The sequence below is a fragment of the Molothrus aeneus genome, chromosome 3, assembly GCF_037042795.1.
Source record: "Molothrus aeneus isolate 106 chromosome 3, BPBGC_Maene_1.0, whole genome shotgun sequence".
NCBI lineage: Eukaryota > Metazoa > Chordata > Aves > Passeriformes > Icteridae > Molothrus > Molothrus aeneus.
The window spans coordinates 6,153,142-6,172,557 of record NC_089648.1 but is presented as its reverse complement, the minus strand read 5'-3'; the positions used below and the strand labels follow the sequence as shown (position 1 = coordinate 6,172,557).

General features: G+C 45.2%; 1 protein-coding gene across 1 annotated transcript in view; it reads left to right on the top strand.

Moving 5' to 3' along the window:
- Positions 1-19,100, top strand: part of ABHD12 (abhydrolase domain containing 12, lysophospholipase) — a 39,285-nt gene extending 20,185 nt beyond the window's left edge. Inside the window, exons 2-13 of the mRNA XM_066546148.1 lie at positions 17-141; positions 3,231-3,336; positions 5,461-5,580; positions 8,479-8,509; positions 11,009-11,054; positions 12,238-12,367; positions 14,141-14,178; positions 14,366-14,445; positions 14,989-15,071; positions 15,783-15,861; positions 16,113-16,240; positions 17,148-19,100. Of these exons, the coding sequence (XP_066402245.1) occupies positions 17-141; positions 3,231-3,336; positions 5,461-5,580; positions 8,479-8,509; positions 11,009-11,054; positions 12,238-12,367; positions 14,141-14,178; positions 14,366-14,445; positions 14,989-15,071; positions 15,783-15,861; positions 16,113-16,240; positions 17,148-17,187 (1,006 nt within the window). The 3' untranslated portion in view covers positions 17,188-19,100. The remainder of the gene's footprint in view (positions 1-16; positions 142-3,230; positions 3,337-5,460; positions 5,581-8,478; positions 8,510-11,008; positions 11,055-12,237; positions 12,368-14,140; positions 14,179-14,365; positions 14,446-14,988; positions 15,072-15,782; positions 15,862-16,112; positions 16,241-17,147) is intronic.
- Positions 19,101-19,416: the final 316 nt, after the last annotated feature.

Below are 19,416 nucleotides of genomic sequence, written 5' to 3'. Positions count from 1 at the left end.
TTTTTCTTTTATGCAGGCGATACGGATTATGGTTTCGATTGAGGAAGTTAATACTCTGGTTGCTGGGAGTGTACATAGCCATCCCATTTCTAGTGAAGCTTTGCCCTGCTATTCAGGCAAAGCTGGTCTTCCTAAACTTTGGTAAGTGACTCAGTGGCTGGGTGGAGAGGGGACAAGGGGAGTTTGCCTTCACTTTCACCCTGCATGTGAACAGCTTGTGAAGGACATGAACTTTCACAGGTTGTAAACTTCCCCAGACTGTGGTTTGGAAAGCATTCTGTGTGGTTGGTGTAGCATGTCTTTATATAAATAGAGTGACCAAACTGAAGCCAATTTTCAGCCAAAAGAGTTTTTCCTTCAGGAAAACTGTGCAATATGTCACCTGTGTTTTTCTGAGGGGCTCCACACAGTTGGAGTAGACAGCAAGCAAGTGAAATTAAACCCAGCAATCTAAATTTGCATTTAAACCTTACTTGTATTTTATAATGAAAGTTTGAAAAATATCTTCATCTCTGTCAAAGCTAGAAGGACCAACTATGGATAAATTGTTTTTTACATAACTTGTCTAATTTTGTCTGCATGCTTTGCATGTTCTCACACCTTGGACTGTGGTTGCTGTGAAGTGTGCACATGTGCAGGGCAGCTCTTTGATTGTCAGAACTGACAGCCACATAACCTGAATAGTGCAGGCTTCAGTGATTTTGCTTTTACAGAGCTTTGTTAGGTCTCACTGAAGTTCCTGCCTCTGCTCATTGACAAGTGACCAAAATAATTGTCCTGTAGCATGTTCTTGTTGCTGTGTTTGCCAGGTTTCCTCAGTATGGTCTACAATGTGTTTGGAGTCAGGACAGAGATTTCTGGGGAAATTGTCCAGAAACCTGCCCTGGAGGTGGGATAGTCATGAGTAGCATGGAGAGTGGGAGAAAATGGGCCAGATTTTGAAGGAGCATTCTGCTCCAGTGGTTTTGGAAGCTCACCCCTGAACAAATACAAGACCTTGGTAAAGTGGCAGAACATTTGGAAGAAAATCACCATGGCAGTTCCAAAGAGGGGGAATCTGCTGCAATGTGTTGGGCCCTGGCTGCTGATTATTGGACACTGCTCATTACTGGACAGCACCCTCAGGGGCAGGGGAAGAACAGCAAACTCAAACTGCAGCTGAACCAGAGCTGAACCTGTGCCAGGAGCAGTCAGCCCTGCACAGAACAAGAAATCCAATATAAATCAGTTTGTGTAGTGAGTGATGAAGAGGAAGCAGGGCCCTCACAACCAGAGGAAGAGGCAGGGCCAGAGATAATCTCCTGATCCCTACCCCCAGGTGAGCTGTGAGGTGAGTCCCTGGTTACCTGGCTGCTCCAAGGAACCCAAGCAATTTGGGTTCCTGTCCCAGGATGCAGGCATTGGCTGGGGATTGGGAAAAGACCAGAAACTCTCAGCCTCTGGAAGTGGCTCCTGTCAAGCATGAGGGAAAGATATCTTTGCAAGGATGACCTTTGAGTGCACTGAGACAAGTGGGACACCATGGAGCAAGGTATCCAGTACCTGAGAGAATCACCTGTGCTGGGGGTGATCTGTAGGGGTTCAAAGAAGGAGCAGCTCCTTGTAAACCCAGATGACATCCAGTGTACACAAACCATGTGTTGGGAGTTCCTGTGGAGCACACCAGTGCCATGTGTCAGCTCACTGGCACTGATGTCGTGGAAAAGAGGAGACCAAAAAGTGGACAATTTGTTTCCCAAGCTCCTACTGTATGAAGAACCCATCTCCTCCCTGGTATGGGCCTGAGTCTCATCTGTGAAAAGACTATCCAAGGAATTGAAAGTTTAAATTAAAGAAGAAATTTAAGAGGACCAAATTCAAGAGGACCACCAGCAATTCAAGGAGGAAATGTCCCATGTTCCAGACCAGAGTCTCTGCTGTTGGGAGAGAGGTTTCACACTTGAGGCACGCTGTGGTTTGACCTGCCATGGTGGTGAAATATCAGTGATGCCACCATAATGCAATTTTCTTCATTCCTTCAGGACCAGAATACAGGCCACAGTTTGCCTTTAGCTGGAGAGGTGTACATCTGGAATTGACTGCCCCAGGGGTGAAAACACAGTCTCACTGTTTGGAGTGATCATGGACTGATCCAGACTGCCCTGGAAAAGGATGAGGTTCCAGAACACTTGCAGTGCATTGATGACTTTTGGGTGATCATTTGGGACAGTACAGCAGAGGAAGTTTTTGACAAAAGGGAGCAGATAATCCAGATCCTCCTGAAGGCCAGCTTTGCCACAAAACAAAGTAAGGTCAGGGGACCTGCCCAGGAAATTCAGTTTTTAGGAGGTAAGGTGGACATCATCAGATTGGAGGTGGTCAACAGAATAGCAGCCATGTTCCCACCAACCAGCAAGAAGGAAACACAGCTTTCCTAGGAGCTCTGGGGTTTTGGGAGATGTAGATTCCAGAGGACAGCCAGACTCTAAGCTCTCTCTGTCTTGTGACTTGGAAGAAGAAGGGTTCCAAGTGGGGCCCTGAACAACAGCAAGTCTTTGAACAGATCAAACAGGAGACTGCCCTTGAAGTAGCTCAAATCCCATATGCTTTGGCATGAGAGCAGACACTTGCACAGATAAAGATTTGCAGTCTGAGGGCCCACATCTGTCCAGTTAACATTGGCTGTTGTCTGCATTGGTTTTTATGTCTGTATGAAGTTTAAGAGTTTTTGAGAGGACAAGTGAAGTGAGATTTGGCTGTCACCATTAGCAGTATTTCTTTTTGTGTCAATAGCACAAAAGCTTTGGTGTGTTAATTGCTGTAGCACTGAATCTCAAGGAGACAGATTCTTTCCTGGTTCTGCTGTAGTGGAGCTCCATTTTATGGGAAAAGACTGAATCCAAATCAGCTAACCCATGCCACTGATGCAGCAGAGATCTATAAAGCAGACTGGACAGAGATGGTTAAATGTTTGTCAAAGGAAGCTTTGTCTTCCCCACCTTCTCTTAATTTTAGCCTGTTCCCTGTTTTTTTTTGGTGGTTGCCTGTGTCTTCTTACCTTGCTCTCTTTGCTGTTCATGTTTTAAATCACAGCTGTAGCAAATTCATCCTTTTACACAAAAAGGTCTTCCCAGCACAGCAGACCAGCTAATACAACCCTCCAGTGCTTTGGTTAAGCAGTTTTGTGAGAAAATAAATTAAAATTAAAATGTTTCTTTTTCTTTTTTTTCCTTTCTCTCTTTTCATTTCAGTGAGGGTCCCATATTTCATTGACTTGAAAAGACCACAGGATCAAGGTTTAAACCACACCTGTAATTATTATTTGCAGCCAGAGGAGGATGTAACCATTGGAGTCTGGTAAGGAATCCAGTTCTGTGCAGTATGTGCCATGCATCTTTATCCTTCTCTTTGTTCTAGATGTTGCCTATTCAGTCTTTTTGCTGTGCATGCTCTCATTTGTGGATGTTTGTATTTTCCTCTGCCAAGTGACCGAGTTCATGTTGAAAAGTATGCAAATCTCTGGGGCTCATCTGAGCTAGGATCAGTAATGCACAAAACACAGTCAGACAACCTGTGCATTCAGAGAAACATCAAAATTTGGAATTATAAAGGTTACAGGTCTGCATCACTACAAAGATCCTGCCTCCAGATCAGACCAGACCCATGGAGTTAGATGTTTTGTCATTCAACTCTGATTCGTGTTTTGTTTTGCAAAATACATGTGGGGGAAGATAGGAAAACAGATCAAAGTGTTCACAGTGGGAGGAAGAAAATTCTGTTCATAAAACATATGTAAGATTTGGAGAGTGGGTGAGAACAGAACACACAGTTTACACTCTTCACAAAACAAGTGACAGTGTCAGAGCTCATTTGTCATTTCTTTCTCTCAGTGATGATTTTCTGGTCCCAGGTAAGGACAATTCATTTTAGCTCCTTGTTACCCTGGATTGTGTCAGGTATGGAGGGAAGGGGGTGTTCCCTTAATACAGACAGTGATGTTCAGTCTGTGAAGTGCAGGATTTGGGGTTTTCAGTTGTGTGTGTAACTTAGATGGGTCCTTCAATGCAGTAGAGATTTTCTCTTCACTGGGTGCATAACCTTTAAATGGGATAGAGATATTCTTATCATTGTCATTAGGACATTTTCTTTCCTTTAAGTAAATTTTAGTGAAAGATATGTTTAGAAACTTGAAAACTTCAGTCTTTCCAAGATAGGCTGATAAATAGTGGTTTGATTCTTCACTTGCACAATTAAAATTCTACCTGTTAAGCTGTTAAATAAGTTTTTATTGCAGTCCTGAGATTTGTATTTTGTTTCTCTTGCAAGTGTACTGTCTATCTTTGCTAAAACAGAACTTCCAGCTTGTGGTGGCAATTCAGAGGCTGTCATTTATCTGGATATTTATGGAAGATTTTCACAAAAGTTTGGAGCCTTGCTTTTAAAAGCCAGTGCAAAGTCTTGTGTTTGGTACATTTGTGAAACAAAGTCCTCACAAAACAGTTGAATTTTTGAGTCTCACAGTTACTGAGGCTTTTTACCTCTTCAAGAGCTTGGTGTGTGCTGGCTGCATGCAAGCAAATTGACTTTTTACATAGTTTTCCCCTGTGTGCTCTGAGCTGTACATCTGGGGAGGATTGCTGTGGTAGGTGCAAGCTTGTCTGCCTTTCAGGTAAAAGCCATGTGAGTGCTTAAGTTACTTCTGATGGCTCTAAGCCAGCCCCCTTCTCAACAACTCAGATGGCTGTGGGCATGTCCTTGCTTTGTGTCTGTGTTTTAATTATCCACTTTAATTACCTGCCTTCTGTTCAGTCTGTCATTCCTCTTACTGTTCCACCAGTGTTGAATTCTTTCTCACAGGCCACATAGGTACATTATCTGCAGGAGTGCTGTGAGTTAAAAATTCCTGCCTCTTGTAGATTGTAACTTTTGCAGCTAAAATGTTACACCTTCAAGAACCTTGTGCCTGAAAACAAAACATTTTATCTTCTCCTCAGAGCCCGGGCTCCTCCTTTTCCTCAGATTGGCTGTAAAGTCAGATATGCCTCTTAATCACTGAACATTCTTTCCGAGCCCAACTGGCTTTGATTACTCTGTACATCTGCTGACCTAGCAGTGAATCTTGTTTATGGCATATAAGTTATGTTAATTGAAGTAATTAAGTGCCATAAAAGCTGAGGAACTGTGATTATTTTGCCAGAGCAGCAGGAAGTTCAGTAATTGTGCCTTTGAAGTTTGATGCCTTGCACAGACAGTTCTACATTTTGAAGGCAGTGGTGATGGAGGTGAAAATGTAGAAATAAGTGTAGCCACTGCCTTTTCAATTTGACCATTTCTCAGCTGATCAGGACAGTTTTATAAACAGTGTGTGTGAGGTATGCAATCCTGAGTGAAGGAGTTGAACAGAAAATCTCAGAGTTCAAGTGGCAGACACTTGAGTGTTGAGGAGCAGCAGGACAGGGCAGATTTCCCTTTTGTTCACAGGCACACAGTCCCTGCAGCCTTATGGAAGAATGCCCGAGGGAAGGACCAGCCATGGTTTGAAGAGGCTTTGGGCTCCAGCCACCCTGTAATCCTTTACCTGCACGGCAATGCAGGGACAAGGTGAGGCACAAAACACTGATGGCTTTGTTTCAGGAGGTGTTTTCCTGGCTTGTCACAGCTTCAGCACCTTCAGAAAGACAAGAAAAACTCCTTAGGGGCTGTAGTGACAGGACAAGGGATGATGGTTTTAAACTACAAGAGGGTTGGTTTAGATCAGAGACAGGGCAGAAGTTGCTCACAGTGAGGGTGGTGGTCAAACACTGGAACAGGTTGTCCAGAGAGGTGGCAGAGGCCATGGAAACATTCAAGGTCAGGCTGGATGGAGATCTGAGCAAACTGATCTGGTTGAAGATGTCCCTGCTCGTTGCAGGGGATTTGGAACTAGATGGCCTTTGGAGGTCTCTTCCAGCCCAAACTATTCTATAATTAAAACCAAAATAAAAGCTAAAATTAATTTGGTGCTTCTCCTTTTTAAAAGAAGGCACATACATTTTATGGAATGATCCCTCTCCATTATTGAATGTGGAAATGGATTTATTGCAGTTATTAGAGATATCAGATATTATAAATTACCTTGTATCCTTTGCTAGAAGCCAGGAGGGTGTGATCTTTCCTGAATCAGGAGTTGGAAAGTACTTATTTTCTGTATAGTAATGAATGTTCTGAATTGAGACAGGGGATGGTATTAGTGCTTCTGTATATGTGGCTCACAGGCATTAAATAAACCTTCCAGTTCCTTTTGTGAGTTTATTTTAGTAATTAACACATTTCCTTCTGAGGAAGGAAAATCAGAAGGAAAGAGGAAGGTTATGTGCTGATCTTGTTTCATTATTGCATCTGTCCAGGACATTTGTCTGGACCAGGAGCACTTCTAAAACTTGTAATTTTATAGTTGACTGTTTATTGGCTAAAGTAGTAGATCAGGTCTCTGTACTTTGTTGCTGGATGATAAAAACCATTAATGTAGTGTGAAGATATTTCTCAGGATCATGTTCTTCCTGCCACCTCTCCACATGTTACAGTGCTTTTGTTTGTTTCTTAGAATGTGGTCTTTTCTCCTAAAAATATGCATTTTACAAAAGAGTATCAATCCCCTGCTGGATTTTGAGTGCCAGTTCTTGGGATGTTTTTTCTTGGTTGCATCTTCTTTTGAAGCTGATGTCTGCCCATAGATACTTTGCAAGAGCAGCAGCATTGCAGGAAAACAAGTTCCATGATGTAAAGTAAAGAAACAGTTTTAGCTGTGCTGGTAGTGAAGGTTTGCTAACCTCTACATCACAGGAACATTTTTCACACCAATTCTTGTCTCAGCACTGTGTTTTTCTTGGTACAAGGGCACAGTGTGGAAGGTGTGTGCTGCAACCCAGGAAATGCATGAACAGATGGGTTTTTTGCAAACTGCTCTTGCCTTCTTGTGCTGATGCATTGCAAGGTTTAATCAAATTGTTGCATTGTTTTTCAAACACTTCTTCACTTTTTTTTTTATTTTTTGCCTTGATTGGATGTAGCAAATGATACTAAGGGAAGCTTAAGGGAAACTTCCTGCAGCTTAACGGTGGCTGTTTGGGGCCAGTATCTCTGCTTTTTGTGTATTGATTAGATTTCCTTCTCAGCTCCCCCAGGTGCTGCTGGGATGAAGGACTGAGCTAGGGATCAGTTGCATATTTCCCATTTCACTCTGTGCTCTGGAGGAGCTGGAGGTGTCTTGGCTTTGTCATTTCAGATTCAATGTGTGTTGCTGTATGTTTGTTTTCTGTGCTGCACATTCAGTTGCTTGTCCCAGGGCTGCTTTACTGCTGCAGGCTGCATTAACCAGGAGTGAAATACACTGCCTTGGCTTCCTGGTTTGGCTTGAGTGATCTGGGACTGAGGCAAAAATGTTGTGTACTCAATCCCCTTAGAAAATAGAAAATCCCCTCTGTTACACTTCAAGGAAAGCATGAAAAAGCATAAAGGTGTGCATATGAAAGGTGACTTTTCAAGCAAGTGGATCATCATCTTCAGGCTTGTATGATTCAAAATGTCTTACAAGCAACCTCTTGCATTTTGCCCTGCGTGTTTTTGACTGGATTAGGTGTTTTCAAGCATGGTTGGAGCTGACAGCTTTTGGTAGGTAGGCAAGTGCCTGTGTTCTTAGAGGGAGATGTGGCATTTTGGTTTAGAGTCTACACTGACCAAGCCAGTCATAGTATGAAATTTCTAGAGTTTTCATAAGTGCAAGAGTACATTTACTATAATACCAGTACTAGACTGAAGTTTGAGTATGGGTTAGCCATGTCATGTTGTGCATGTATTTTAAGGTATGTAATGGCACATTCATATTCCTTTCTGTTGTCTAGGTTTCAGTTTATATTTATAAATAAAAGCAGATTCTTCCCCTAGACTTTACAGTTTTCAGTTCTGCTTTTCTCTGCTCACGTTTTTGCACATGTCCTTTCTTTCCCTGTGCTTGGAGCCAGGTGAGGAAGTCTAAGGGCCACCTGCTTGGCTTAATGTCATTATTTCTGCTGGGAGCATCAAAGTTTTGAGAGGCAGGGCTACTGACTGGGGCAGCACTTGTGGCAAGAGATCAGGGTAGGCAGAGCAAAAAGGGACAGGCTGTTCTGGATGTATTATAGGCTTTGGAAAAGGCAGACAGCAGGGTGGGCTGAAAAGTTCATTTTTACCTGCTGTGAAGCAAGATTTACGTGGAAAAGTTGACTTCAGAATTGAGTCCTGCATAGCTCAGCAAAGCCTGGCTGTCTCCTTGAAGCCTGTGACAAAGCATTTATGGTGTTTCTTATGTTTGGCATGTTTTTGTTAGATTACCTAAGGCAATTGGGAAATATGTTTCTGGAAACTTAAATGTGGTTGGTTTGGGGTTTTTTTAATGTGTTTGTTTTTTTTGTTTGGTTGTTTAATGTTTTTCTTTTTTTTTTTTTTTCTTTCCTTTTTTTCTTCATCTATGGCTCTTGCCAGAGGAGGGGATCACCGGGTGGAGCTTTACAAGGTAAGAGGCTGCCTTGTAAAAGAAGATTGTCCAAACAGCTGCATTGAAAACAGCTTTCCAAAGAGCTTGGGGCATGGGTGACAGCTGCATTAACACCTCAGGTGTGCACAGAGCTGAGGAGACTGCTCAAACAGCCCCACTGCCACAGCCCTTGGGGCTCTCAGGGTCCTTCCAAGAGGAAGGCTGTAAGGGAAAAGGCTCTGTAAGCTGTGAGCAAGCTCACTTCTCCCATCTTCAAAGATCTTTGAAAGGTCTTTCATTTGCTGTTGTTAACTGCCAGCCCCAGCTGGGCTAACCAAGACAGTTTCTGGGAAAAATCAAGAGTATTATTTAATTACAGCCCCAATTTAATTGATTAGTGTACTAATTTAAGGTACCATTTAAGAGCATTGAGCCTGGATTTCCCCTTTCCTCAAGGCACAGTGCATTTGTATGAGTGGTGCCATCTCAAGTGCAGAAGGTTTTGTAGAAAATCCAATGAATTCCCCAGGTGTAGCACTATGGTGTGAGTTATATGAGAACACAGCTGCTTTGAGTGTTTTGTCTAATGATTTTTGGGGTAATTTACTTTATTAAACTCTCTTTTGGCTGAAATTCCCACATACAGTTTCTTGGTCTCATATCACATGTTTCTAAGAGAGACATAATTGTTTTTGTTGGCTCATTTCAGAGAGGTCTGAGTCTGTTCTTCTCTTTATTTGTGTCAACGTTGGCACTCATAAAGCTTTATTGCAATTCAATGCAAGATCCCCTGCTGCAAAATCTTTTAAATTCAGATTGCTTAGAAAATAGTGTTTAGCAACCCCAAGAAGGCAGGTGATACTTCATTTCCTTTGAGGAAAAAAAAAAAAAAAAGATTAGCTAATTTGCAGAAAATTGGTTGAGGAGACTGTCATGTATGATTTATTTTGTCATTTTTCTTGGAACCAGCCTGTGCTGTGATGCATTTTGTGCTGGCCAAGACAGGCAGAGGAGTTGGTTTTGATTTTGATGGACAAGAGTAGGAGTACTTCAGAATATACAGACTTGGTGTGTTTCTCTGTACATATACAGAGAACACAGTTTACCAAACCCCCAGGTTTCTGTTCCTGGGTCTGGTATTCTTTGCTTCTGAGAACATCCAGACAAGCTGCTTAGTTTGCCTTTTTCAGTCAGTGAACACACACATGGGCTTAGCAGAACCACTCCAGAAACTCCAGGTTTGTGTTTATTCCAGGAGAATGAACCAGTTTGGGATGCTGTCCTTTTTGCTGGTGCTTTTAACAGGCCTTCAATGCAGCCAACACATAAAACATGTATAGAAGACAGGTGAATTCTCAACAGATTAAATAATTTTTAATGGCCTGGAAAAGGTGAGATTGTATATGATATCTTAGCTGTAAAATCACATTGTAAAGCTAAAAACCAAACTTTTCAGGAAGAAACTTCATCTTCTGCATGTCTAGTCAGGGAATTCAATGTGTGAGTGAACTTATAAAAATGTCATATAGTGATTCCATTGGAAACAGCTGTTCTGGAGGATCTAATTTGTCTGGTGGGACAATGGAAGTGTTCTCTCCCTTTCCAGTCAGTTGTCATTGTGAGCTCCACTTGATACTGTGTGCCTCAAAGTGGATGTGAAATGTTTAATTGTTCATAAATCTACCCAATACATGTAATCTCTTAAAACTGTGCTATAAGTAATGCTCACTTGACAGGTGTAATTTGATTTGTAGACTACAATTAATTTCATTTGTAGACTACAATAGTCCCAGTACCACTAGAAAGGGTGTTGGTTTTATATTTCCTCTTTAGAGTATAGAATAATACTAATGTTGCTTTTTAAAAAAATCATGTATCATACATAGACCAAAAGAGAAACATTTTAATCATTTTGTAACTTTCTGTTGATTTTTTTTTTTTTTTGTCTACCACAGAGCTTTTAGGTTCATATCAAGCAATGGTTGCTTGGAATGCTTGTATTGTTTTTACCAAGGCACTTTTTCCAAGCAAGCTGGTCTAACATTGAGTGGTTTTACTTACTTTTAACAGATTTTGTTAGGATTACCATTGGCTATAACATGAATATTTATAATAGAGCAACAGCACATTTTTGTGCTATACATTTAAGCCTTCTGCCACAGGCTCCTGTACATTATTCTTAAATTTATGCCAATTTGAGTAATGTAATTGAAACAGTTGTACTCTTTCACTGGAAAACATGAAAGTCTTTGTAGGGGAAACAGTAGGATATTTGCAGATCTTAAGGTCAAAGCTGTTAAAGGAATAATCAACATCTTAGGTAGCCTGATATGAGGTCCAGGAAACAAACAGAGTAAAACCAGTGGGCTGAGATTAGTGTTTGGAAAGCTCTGTGCCTGCTACCTTGAAAAGCTGTAAATTGGCCATTTAGCATGTCAATAATTTTATAAAATGAGTGCCTGCACCTTGGCCTGATGCAGGAGCATGGCTGGTGTGCAAGACTCTGTAATGGGCTCTGAGTGTTTCTCTGCCTTGCAGGTCCTCAGCTCCCTGGGGTACCACGTGGTGACGTTTGACTATCGAGGTATGTGGGCTGCTTCTGCCAAGCCTTGCTGCCAGCTCATTAGCTGTGCTTATTGCTTCTCTTTTTTCCCCTCATGGCTATCTAGAGAATTTCCAGAGATTTCCTTTTGCTGATGTCCAGCTGGGTGGGCTGTGGCTCCTGTCTGTCCTCATGCACAGGGCTTGTTGGTTTGGGAGCTGAGGAGCAGAGAGTGAGCCAGGCTGTCACAGCATCCACTTCAGGCACTCCCCAGGTGCACACATGAGAGCTGGGGGCTTGCCTAGGTGCAATCCTTCTGGATAAGATCTAGTTGACTTTCCTAAGGTCACACAGGGAACTGAACTTGCACTTACTTCCTTCTAAAAGCTCACAGGTGAGATAAGACAGAGTAAATGATTTGCTAACAATACTTGGCAGAAGCCACGACTGCTTTGCACCTCTGCACCGGCAGTCAGGCATCTGCTGCTCCTTTTTAACCTTCTTAGTATTTAAGCCATGGCTGCAGTGTAATGCCACTGCAGATACCAGAAAGAAATTAATCCATTGCATTTTTATCAAGAAGACACCTGGGAGAAGTTTATTTGTAGGAGCCTGCACTGTTTTTCAGTCCTGCTGGCAGCTGCTTCTCTGGCTGCTTATTGGGAATCAGAAGAGATGTGGGGTGCTGGCTGCTAAGAGCATACAATGTGTGGATGTGCTGCAATGGTGATGGAGCCAGAACAGTCAGGAGGATGGAAAGTTGCTGGAGGGCACTGATTGAACAGCACAGACAAACTGACAAACCGATGTTGCAACAGCTCAGTGAGGCACGGTTGGGTTTTGGCCGTAAGCATCCAATCCTGTGCTGTCAGAGACTGCACTTAAAAATTGGTGACATGCATGGAGAAGCAGGGAAGGTTTGGGAGCTGAGCCGTTGCAGGTGGGTACGTGCAAGAATGCTGTTGTAGCAGTGTTTGAGATCCAGTCTTTGGTTTTGTTGTTGACTAAATCCACAAAACCTCCTTGGCAGACAGCAGTCACCTGGATTAAATGACTGTGAGTCAACCAGAGCTTTCAGCCCCAAATTGTAGAGGTGCACAGTGATGTGAACAGCAAGTACCCATGTCCCAGGCCTCTTTGCAGTTGCAGATGGGCTGCATGGGAGGAGCTGGCTGGTTCTACTGAGCAGTTTGAGCGATTCTCAGCAGGACTCTTTGTGTTCCAGGCTGGGGTGACTCAATAGGCAGCCCTTCAGAGAGGGGAATGACCTACGACGCCCTTCATGTCTTCGACTGGATAAAAGCCCGGAGCGGAGACAACCCCGTCTATATTTGGGGACACTCCCTGGGCACAGGGTAAGCATCTAATCTTAGTGGCACTTCTAAAGAAGCAGCTTCTAAAGAACATTAAGCACTGACCTTGGATGAAGATGCTGTTTTGCAATAATCCCTGGGCTGGCTTGGCTTGGCATCTGTAGCATAATTTCTAGAGGGTGGCTTCCCCCTTTGCACTGTACAGAGTGAGAAGGGCTACAGTGAATGACTGCAGCAATGGATCTTGAACCTTCATTGTCCACAGGGTTCACACTAGAAAGACACTTAGAATAATAGATTGCAGATTGTCTTTCAGAGCAGAGCACCAGACTTGTCTGATATTCTGAAAGTGTCACAGACCAGCCACGCCTGTGTGTGCCTTGTTCTTTCAAAAGGTTTTTCTCCTGTCCTGGTGAACATGCTGTGTGTAATCAGTGCTTGGGCAGATGCTTGCATGACTATGCTGCTGGCCACCTCTGACATTTGCATGACCATGCCTAGCACAGGGAAGTTCAAGGTGTCAAGTGCCTTTGCCTTCATGTTTTTAACTTTCATTTCCTGCATCCTCCCTTTCCATGGTTGTCTGGAGGCAAGTCATGTTAAGCACCACACGCTCTTTGCCCTCTGCTCCTCCACAATCACAAGGGTAACACAAGAGTTACCTTTGAGTTGAGCTGTGTACAGATAAAGTGTGAGACCACAAAGGCTGTGAAACACATGCTGGGACAGGGAGGTATTTCAGGGAAGTGGCTCTTCATTGCTGTGACACTAAACACCTTGCTTAGTTTGAGAGAAGACAAAGACTTTTTCTTGGCTCGTCCTCTATATTTTTTGCGCTGTTCAGAATCCCTTTCTTGGTCAGAGCATGATTGTGGTGTTTCCCAGCACTGCAGTCAGAGTGTCCTGAGACTGGGCCCCAGCTGAGTTCTCTAGTGACCACAGCCAGTCTGGAGTTCAAGGTTTGTGAAATGCTCTGTGCTTGGAGAACTTGGCAACTTTGGAAATATCCCTGTCCCATTAGGGTGATGCGTAGGAGAGACCTTGCTGCTTTCTGTCCCAGTTAGGGAAGCTCCTTGCAGTGTAGCCCTGGGATGCTGCACTCCAGCTGCCTGGAACACAGCACCCCTCTGCCTACTCCCCTGCACTCCCCTCTTGCTTGCTCAGCCCTTGTGGTCTGGAGGAAGGAGGCTGTATCACCCTGCTGTGGATGTGCTGAGAGCCACCTGAAAGGAGTCTATCCAAGGGGCTGCCTGGTGTGTTTCTTCCTTGCACTTGTTCACTTAAACACAGGCCCTGATGTCACTTGGGGCAGTTGGGTATGTGAGGACACAGGTCACTGTGGGCCAGCTGCCAGACCTTGAGCAGTGTGCAGGATCGACCTTGTGGCTGTGAGTTGTAGGGAATTCACAGGGATCCCCCTACCAGGGGAGAGGATGATGCATCTGACTCCATCTTATCAGAAGGCTAATTAATTACTTTATTATACTACATTATTGTATCTTATATTACATTGCATCTAAACTGAATCTGCCAAGCATTCAACTGCACAGAATCTCATGACTGTCAGCTGACAGTCCCAACACACACAAGGAAACAAAACACCATCACTTTGGGTAAACAGTCTCCATATTGCATTCTCCTTTTGCACAAACACAGGCACAGCAAATGAGATAAGAATATTCTTGGGAAGAATTGTGCCTTGATTTTCTCTGTGAAGAGAAATGTGGGGCTACAGAGTTGTACCTGTGCCACCTCTGGAGCTGCTGCTCTGCTGCAGAGGGCCTGTGCCAACTCAATGTTCCTTCTTCTTTCCAGAGTTGCAACAAACCTGGTGCGGCGCCTCTGCGAGAGAGGTGAGTGTGACACGTGGATGCACTTCCCAGCAGCCTGCTGCTGCTGCCCCAGATTCCCACAGACATTTGGGGAGCTGGCAGAGCTGTCCTTGGTGCACCGTGGTGGCAGCTGCTCTCACGAGGCAGAGCCTGACCTTGCTGGCTGTCTGCAGCCCTGCATTTCAGCACATTGCCTTTGGCTTTTCAGAAACGCCCCCGGATGCCCTGATCCTGGAATCTCCATTCACCAACATACGGGAGGAGGCGCGGAGTCATCCCTTTTCTGTGGCAAGTACACAGGGACACTCACACTGCTGGCATGGAGTTGTGTGCATGGAAATGAACCTTCAGAAGTGCTGGAGCTGAGCTAACTGCACGACTTGTGGTATCTGTAAACATTGGGGGTAAAGAGCTGCACTTGAGACAGCTGCTGGGAGCACACAATGGGCAATGCCAGAGCCGTGTGTCCAGCATGGGAATGAGCTGGCTCTGAACTGAGTACACACCCAGCCCAGGCCTCGCATACAGCCAAGCTGGTGAGGTGCCCTGGAATAAAGCTCTTCCAGGAAGGACTGCCAACAGTCCTGCTTGATACCTGGGGACTTTGACCATGCCAGCACCCACAGGGCCTGCTCCTGAGCAGGCTGGTAAGATAGGCCTGAAACAGGGGAGGAAAAATAATGCTGGTGGAAACAGGGGCAGTCTTGCTGCAAAGAGCATGGTCAGCAGCCAGGGGATGTTATGGGATGGCAGTGGCCTGCCCTGTTAGTGCTCTTTGTACCAATGGACAAAGAGCTGGTGCCTGCCACTAATGCACATCTTTCCTCTCAGATATACAGATACTTCCCTGGATTTGACTGGTTCTTCCTTGACCCCATCACAACAAGTGGAATTAAATTTGCAAACGATGAGAAGTGAGTTCCCTCTTTGCTGGGGTTTCAGCTGTGGCTGCAGTGAGCCATGGCAAGCATCAATGAGGATAGACATGAGACTGCACTCTGGCTTTTTTTTTTTTTGTTGCTGCATTGCTCTTACTGGAGTGATTTCAATTACTCTCACAGCCCTGAGAGCAGCACAGTGGAGCTCTGTCTTTTTAAGTTGTTCATAGTAAGGACAGATGCAACAGAGAGAACAGAGACTACTCAGGGATATCCTGATTGGGTTCATGCCATTTATGCTTTTCAAGTGTACCTTACATCTTAAACAGTAGCATTGGAACATGGAAGGAAGGTTTGGGAAGATTTCTTTGCTGTGTATTTGCCTAAGCCACCTTGCCTGTAATCACATTGTCTCCTTTTACTGAGCCTCTCATTGAAGGGCCAGAGCATTTGTGAGCTTCCAGTATTGAAACCAAGCCAGATCTGGGGGCAAGGGGGGGGTGATGATTTACAGTAGAGTGAGCCACATTTCTCTGGTCTAAGAAGCAAGAAAATGTTATAAGCATGACTTTCACTAGAAAATTTTCTACAGACCAAATGAATGGTGCCCAGATAAGGTTTTAAATTGTAGTTAATAACCCACAGGACATGCTTGTCATTACAGTTTTCTTTAAAATGCACACGTGTTGGTGTTGGAGAATGATGGGATTGCTCTGAGCCTTTGTGACATTGCTTTTTGTTTTACAGTGTGAAATACATTTCTTGCTCCCTGCTCATCCTTCATGCTGAGGATGATCCAGTGGTACCATTTCATCTAGGAAAAAAGGTACACACTTGGCTCTGCAAACTGATCTGGTGGGAGGAGCTGGTGTGGATAGAACACCTCAGCCAGGCGAGAAGTCAGTAATGGACAGGGGTAAAACATAGCCCAGAGGGACTGCAGATTCTGTAGTGTGGCAAATCAGTGGTGCATCGAGGCTGAAGCTACCAAAGCCATGCCTGAGGGGGCGGTGGGTTTGGCAGGGGGAGCTGGCTCGGAGTGACACAAATCCCTCACCTGCCTCCCCTTGGGTCCAGCTTTACAACATCGCAGCGACGTCGCGGAGCTTCCGGGACTACAAGGTGCAGTTTGTGCCCTTCCACACAGACCTGGGCTACCGGCACAAGTACATCTACAGGAGTCCAGAGCTACCTCGGATACTGCGGTAACCGCGCCCCCGGGGCCGCACTGGGCACCCTGTGCTCTCCACAGCAGGGGAGATACCGGGCTGATGTGGCTCTGGGGTTTTCGGGATCCCCCCAAAAATGGCTGCTGTGGGTGTCCCAGACAGCGAAGTTTAGTAAAGCACAACCTGTCTGGGCCCCTTAGGCAGGCTCTAGAGCCACAGGCAATCTTAGCAAGCTCAGCTCTCAAGTGATTCTCAGCTTATTAGTGATTTTCAGCTCTTTGCTTGCTAAGTGACTCAGCAGCAGATGCAGGGAGAGAGAGGAGAAGCATTGTATGAGGTTCCACAGAGATGGCTTTATTGGCAGCTTCTGGAAAGGGTCTCAGTGACAGCTCTTCTCCTGAACTGGGCAGAAGTAGGGGTTTATATAGGGTTACAGGAGTTTTGGGAAACACCCTAATAGTAAGGGTGGAGGTGAAAGTGACTTATTGTCTTACAGAGAGGTAACAAGGGTCTGAGGGCAGGAGAGGGGCTTCTTAGTTCCAGTCATCATGACTAGGCATTTGTTATCTAAGGCACCTGACTGCCAGGGAGGCCTTGCACACCCTGTGCTTGCTACACTGGGGCTGGCTTAGCACAGGAGTCAGAGCTCTCCACCTCCTTGCAAAGCAGGTTTTGGGAAGGGGAGCCACAGAAATCTGGGAGCATTTTCTGGCTCATCTCTGCTGTGAGCTGGATGCTGTGGAGGAGCTGTTTGCAGAGTGGTTGCTTCAGTTTGGCTTTTTCAGTGGGAGCCTCTGATGGGTGTGAGAGCAAAGCTCAGTGCTGTTCCCTGTAGCTGCAAATGCCCGAGTGCTTGCCAGGGGAATGGGAAGACCTGCAGGCTGTAGCATGCACCAGAGTACAGGAGAGTCACGTGTCACTGCTTTGTCATTTCCTTTTCTAGGGAATTCCTGGGAAAATCTGAACATGAGCATCATCACTGAAGACTGTCTGCTTGTCAGCACAGAGGTTTTAATTTCCTTCCTCTCTCTTTTTCCTCCCCGCTCCCTGTGGGTCAGTCTGCCGTTCTTCCATCCCTGGCCCTAGAGGAGGTCAGGGATTCCCATTCCGGTCCTGATGTGTACCCTTGGCAACTCCAGCTTCTGGCATCAGCATCTGTGACGGCAGAAGGAAGAAGTTCTTGGCTTCTTTTTGGACTTGGACAGAGGGGTGGTAACAGCCCAGGAGCCAGTACCAAACCAAGTGAAAAATGTAAGCGCAGCAAAGCCTCGCCCGTCCCTCGTGGTACTGCTGAGGACAGATGTTCCTAGGACACTGTGTCATGACCAAGGATGTTTCTTTCACTTTTAAACACTGCTGCTGTTTTTGGATCATGTAGAGATACATTTGTAGGCAAAAGGCTTTTGCCACGTCTCCTTACCACAGGTGTCTTGCTTGAGTTTGAGTGTTCTCTTTCTAGAAAATACATGTTTTGCCTTTCCTCTTTGATCAGTGGCTGTAATTGCAAATACATGGAGGATCCAGGTAGTGAGAGGTATTTTTATTTAGCTCTTCAGTCACGATGTGCTGCAAGTGTTGGGGTAATTGCACACATTTGGAAATAAAATGAAAGATTTTTTTTTTGTTCTTCCTTTTGAAACATCTACGTAATGGGCAAAGCTAGTGCCCTTTCATCTTTCCTGTACCTTTTTCCTTCTGAACATTATTTTTTGCTGTCATCCCTGCTATTCTCTGTGGACCTCCTCCCCTTCTTCCCAAGTATTCCTATTAGGATTGGAATGACACATGTATATAAACTGCAGATGTGGGCGTTTAAGCCAGAAACTGTGAGATTACTTTTTTGCTTGATCTCCTCTTCCATGGACAGTGTGTGCTCAGGCTGCTGGAATGGATGTCTTCCATTACCCCTGTACAAACCCAGACAGCCATGTGCTGCTTTTAGGTGAGAAGGGCAAGGGTTTTTTCCTCAACTACTTTTTAACTCCTTAGGTTAGGTTTTCCTGTTCCTGACGGCAGTGCTGTTCCACTGTAGTTAAAAGCAGGCAGTGATAGTTTTTGATGCACAAATAAGTCTGGGGTGCCATTCCCCATCTCTCCCCCCCTGCCTTCTGTGCACTTCCAGTAGCACATCTTAGCCCCTCCGACAGCCATTGTTCAGGAGGCAAAGTGGAAATGAGCCTTTCCCACAGGAAGAGGTTCTGCGGGTGTCCTTGCCCTGCTTGGGGCTAGAAGTGGGACTGGTTTATGCCACTGAAGAGCTCTGCACTGAAAGAGGAGTCAGTGACACACTGCCTTGCTGGGGTCCTGCCCCTTGTCAGTCCAAACAGACAGTAGCAGGTGCTGTAGGTTCAGTCACTAGTGCTCAAAGGGAATTGTGCTGCCCCAAGGATCCGGTCAGGGGTGTACAGCATAGTAATAAACTGCTCAGCATGCATCAGAATTATAGCTGCAGGCTCATACTAGCTGCAAAAGAGACAGTAGCTTGTTCTTGTACCAAGATTCTTCTGCCATTAGTGCAGCTGTCCCTGAGGTTTCTGACCCCTGATACTCACGACGTAGCTGTGCCACTACGATACGAGTGCAGCAACCTTCATTTATCGCACTGACAGACAGAAATACTTACCTGGCTCTGGAGAGTAACACACACATTCCAGTCAGTGCTGCTGCTGGCAGCTGGCTTGGGGCAAAGTGCAGCCTGAGCTGAGGCCTGCCTGGCTGCCTTCCTCCTGCTGGGACAGAGCTGGGAGTCCAGCACGAGAACTGCTGCTCTTGGTGGTCCCACCACCACCATTCCTGTTAGCAGCCCAGTGATGCGCTTGGAAATTTGAACTGAAATGTTTATCTAAAAGTGGTGTAGTTTTAATAAAGGCATTGACTGCTGATCACTTTAGCTTTACCAGTCTTACCTGGCAGTTTTTGGGACATTTTCCCCACACTGAGCAGGTCAGCTGGGTGTGGGGCTGGACTGCAGTAGGGCTGTGTGTGGGAGGTGAGCTTGCAGCTGGGAGTGGGCAAATCTTTGTGGCTGCTGTCAGCTCTAGAGGAGCGACTCACCTGGAGCCCAGAGGCTCCGTGCCTTTCTTTTGGCTGCAGCTATGCTATTTTGGCTGAGACTATGCTTCTCCTCTGGGAATGGGGGAGATGGGAATTGCTTGTGTGACCTCTAGTTCAGGAGCCCTGTGTGCCATTTGCAGGGCAAACCCAACACTAAC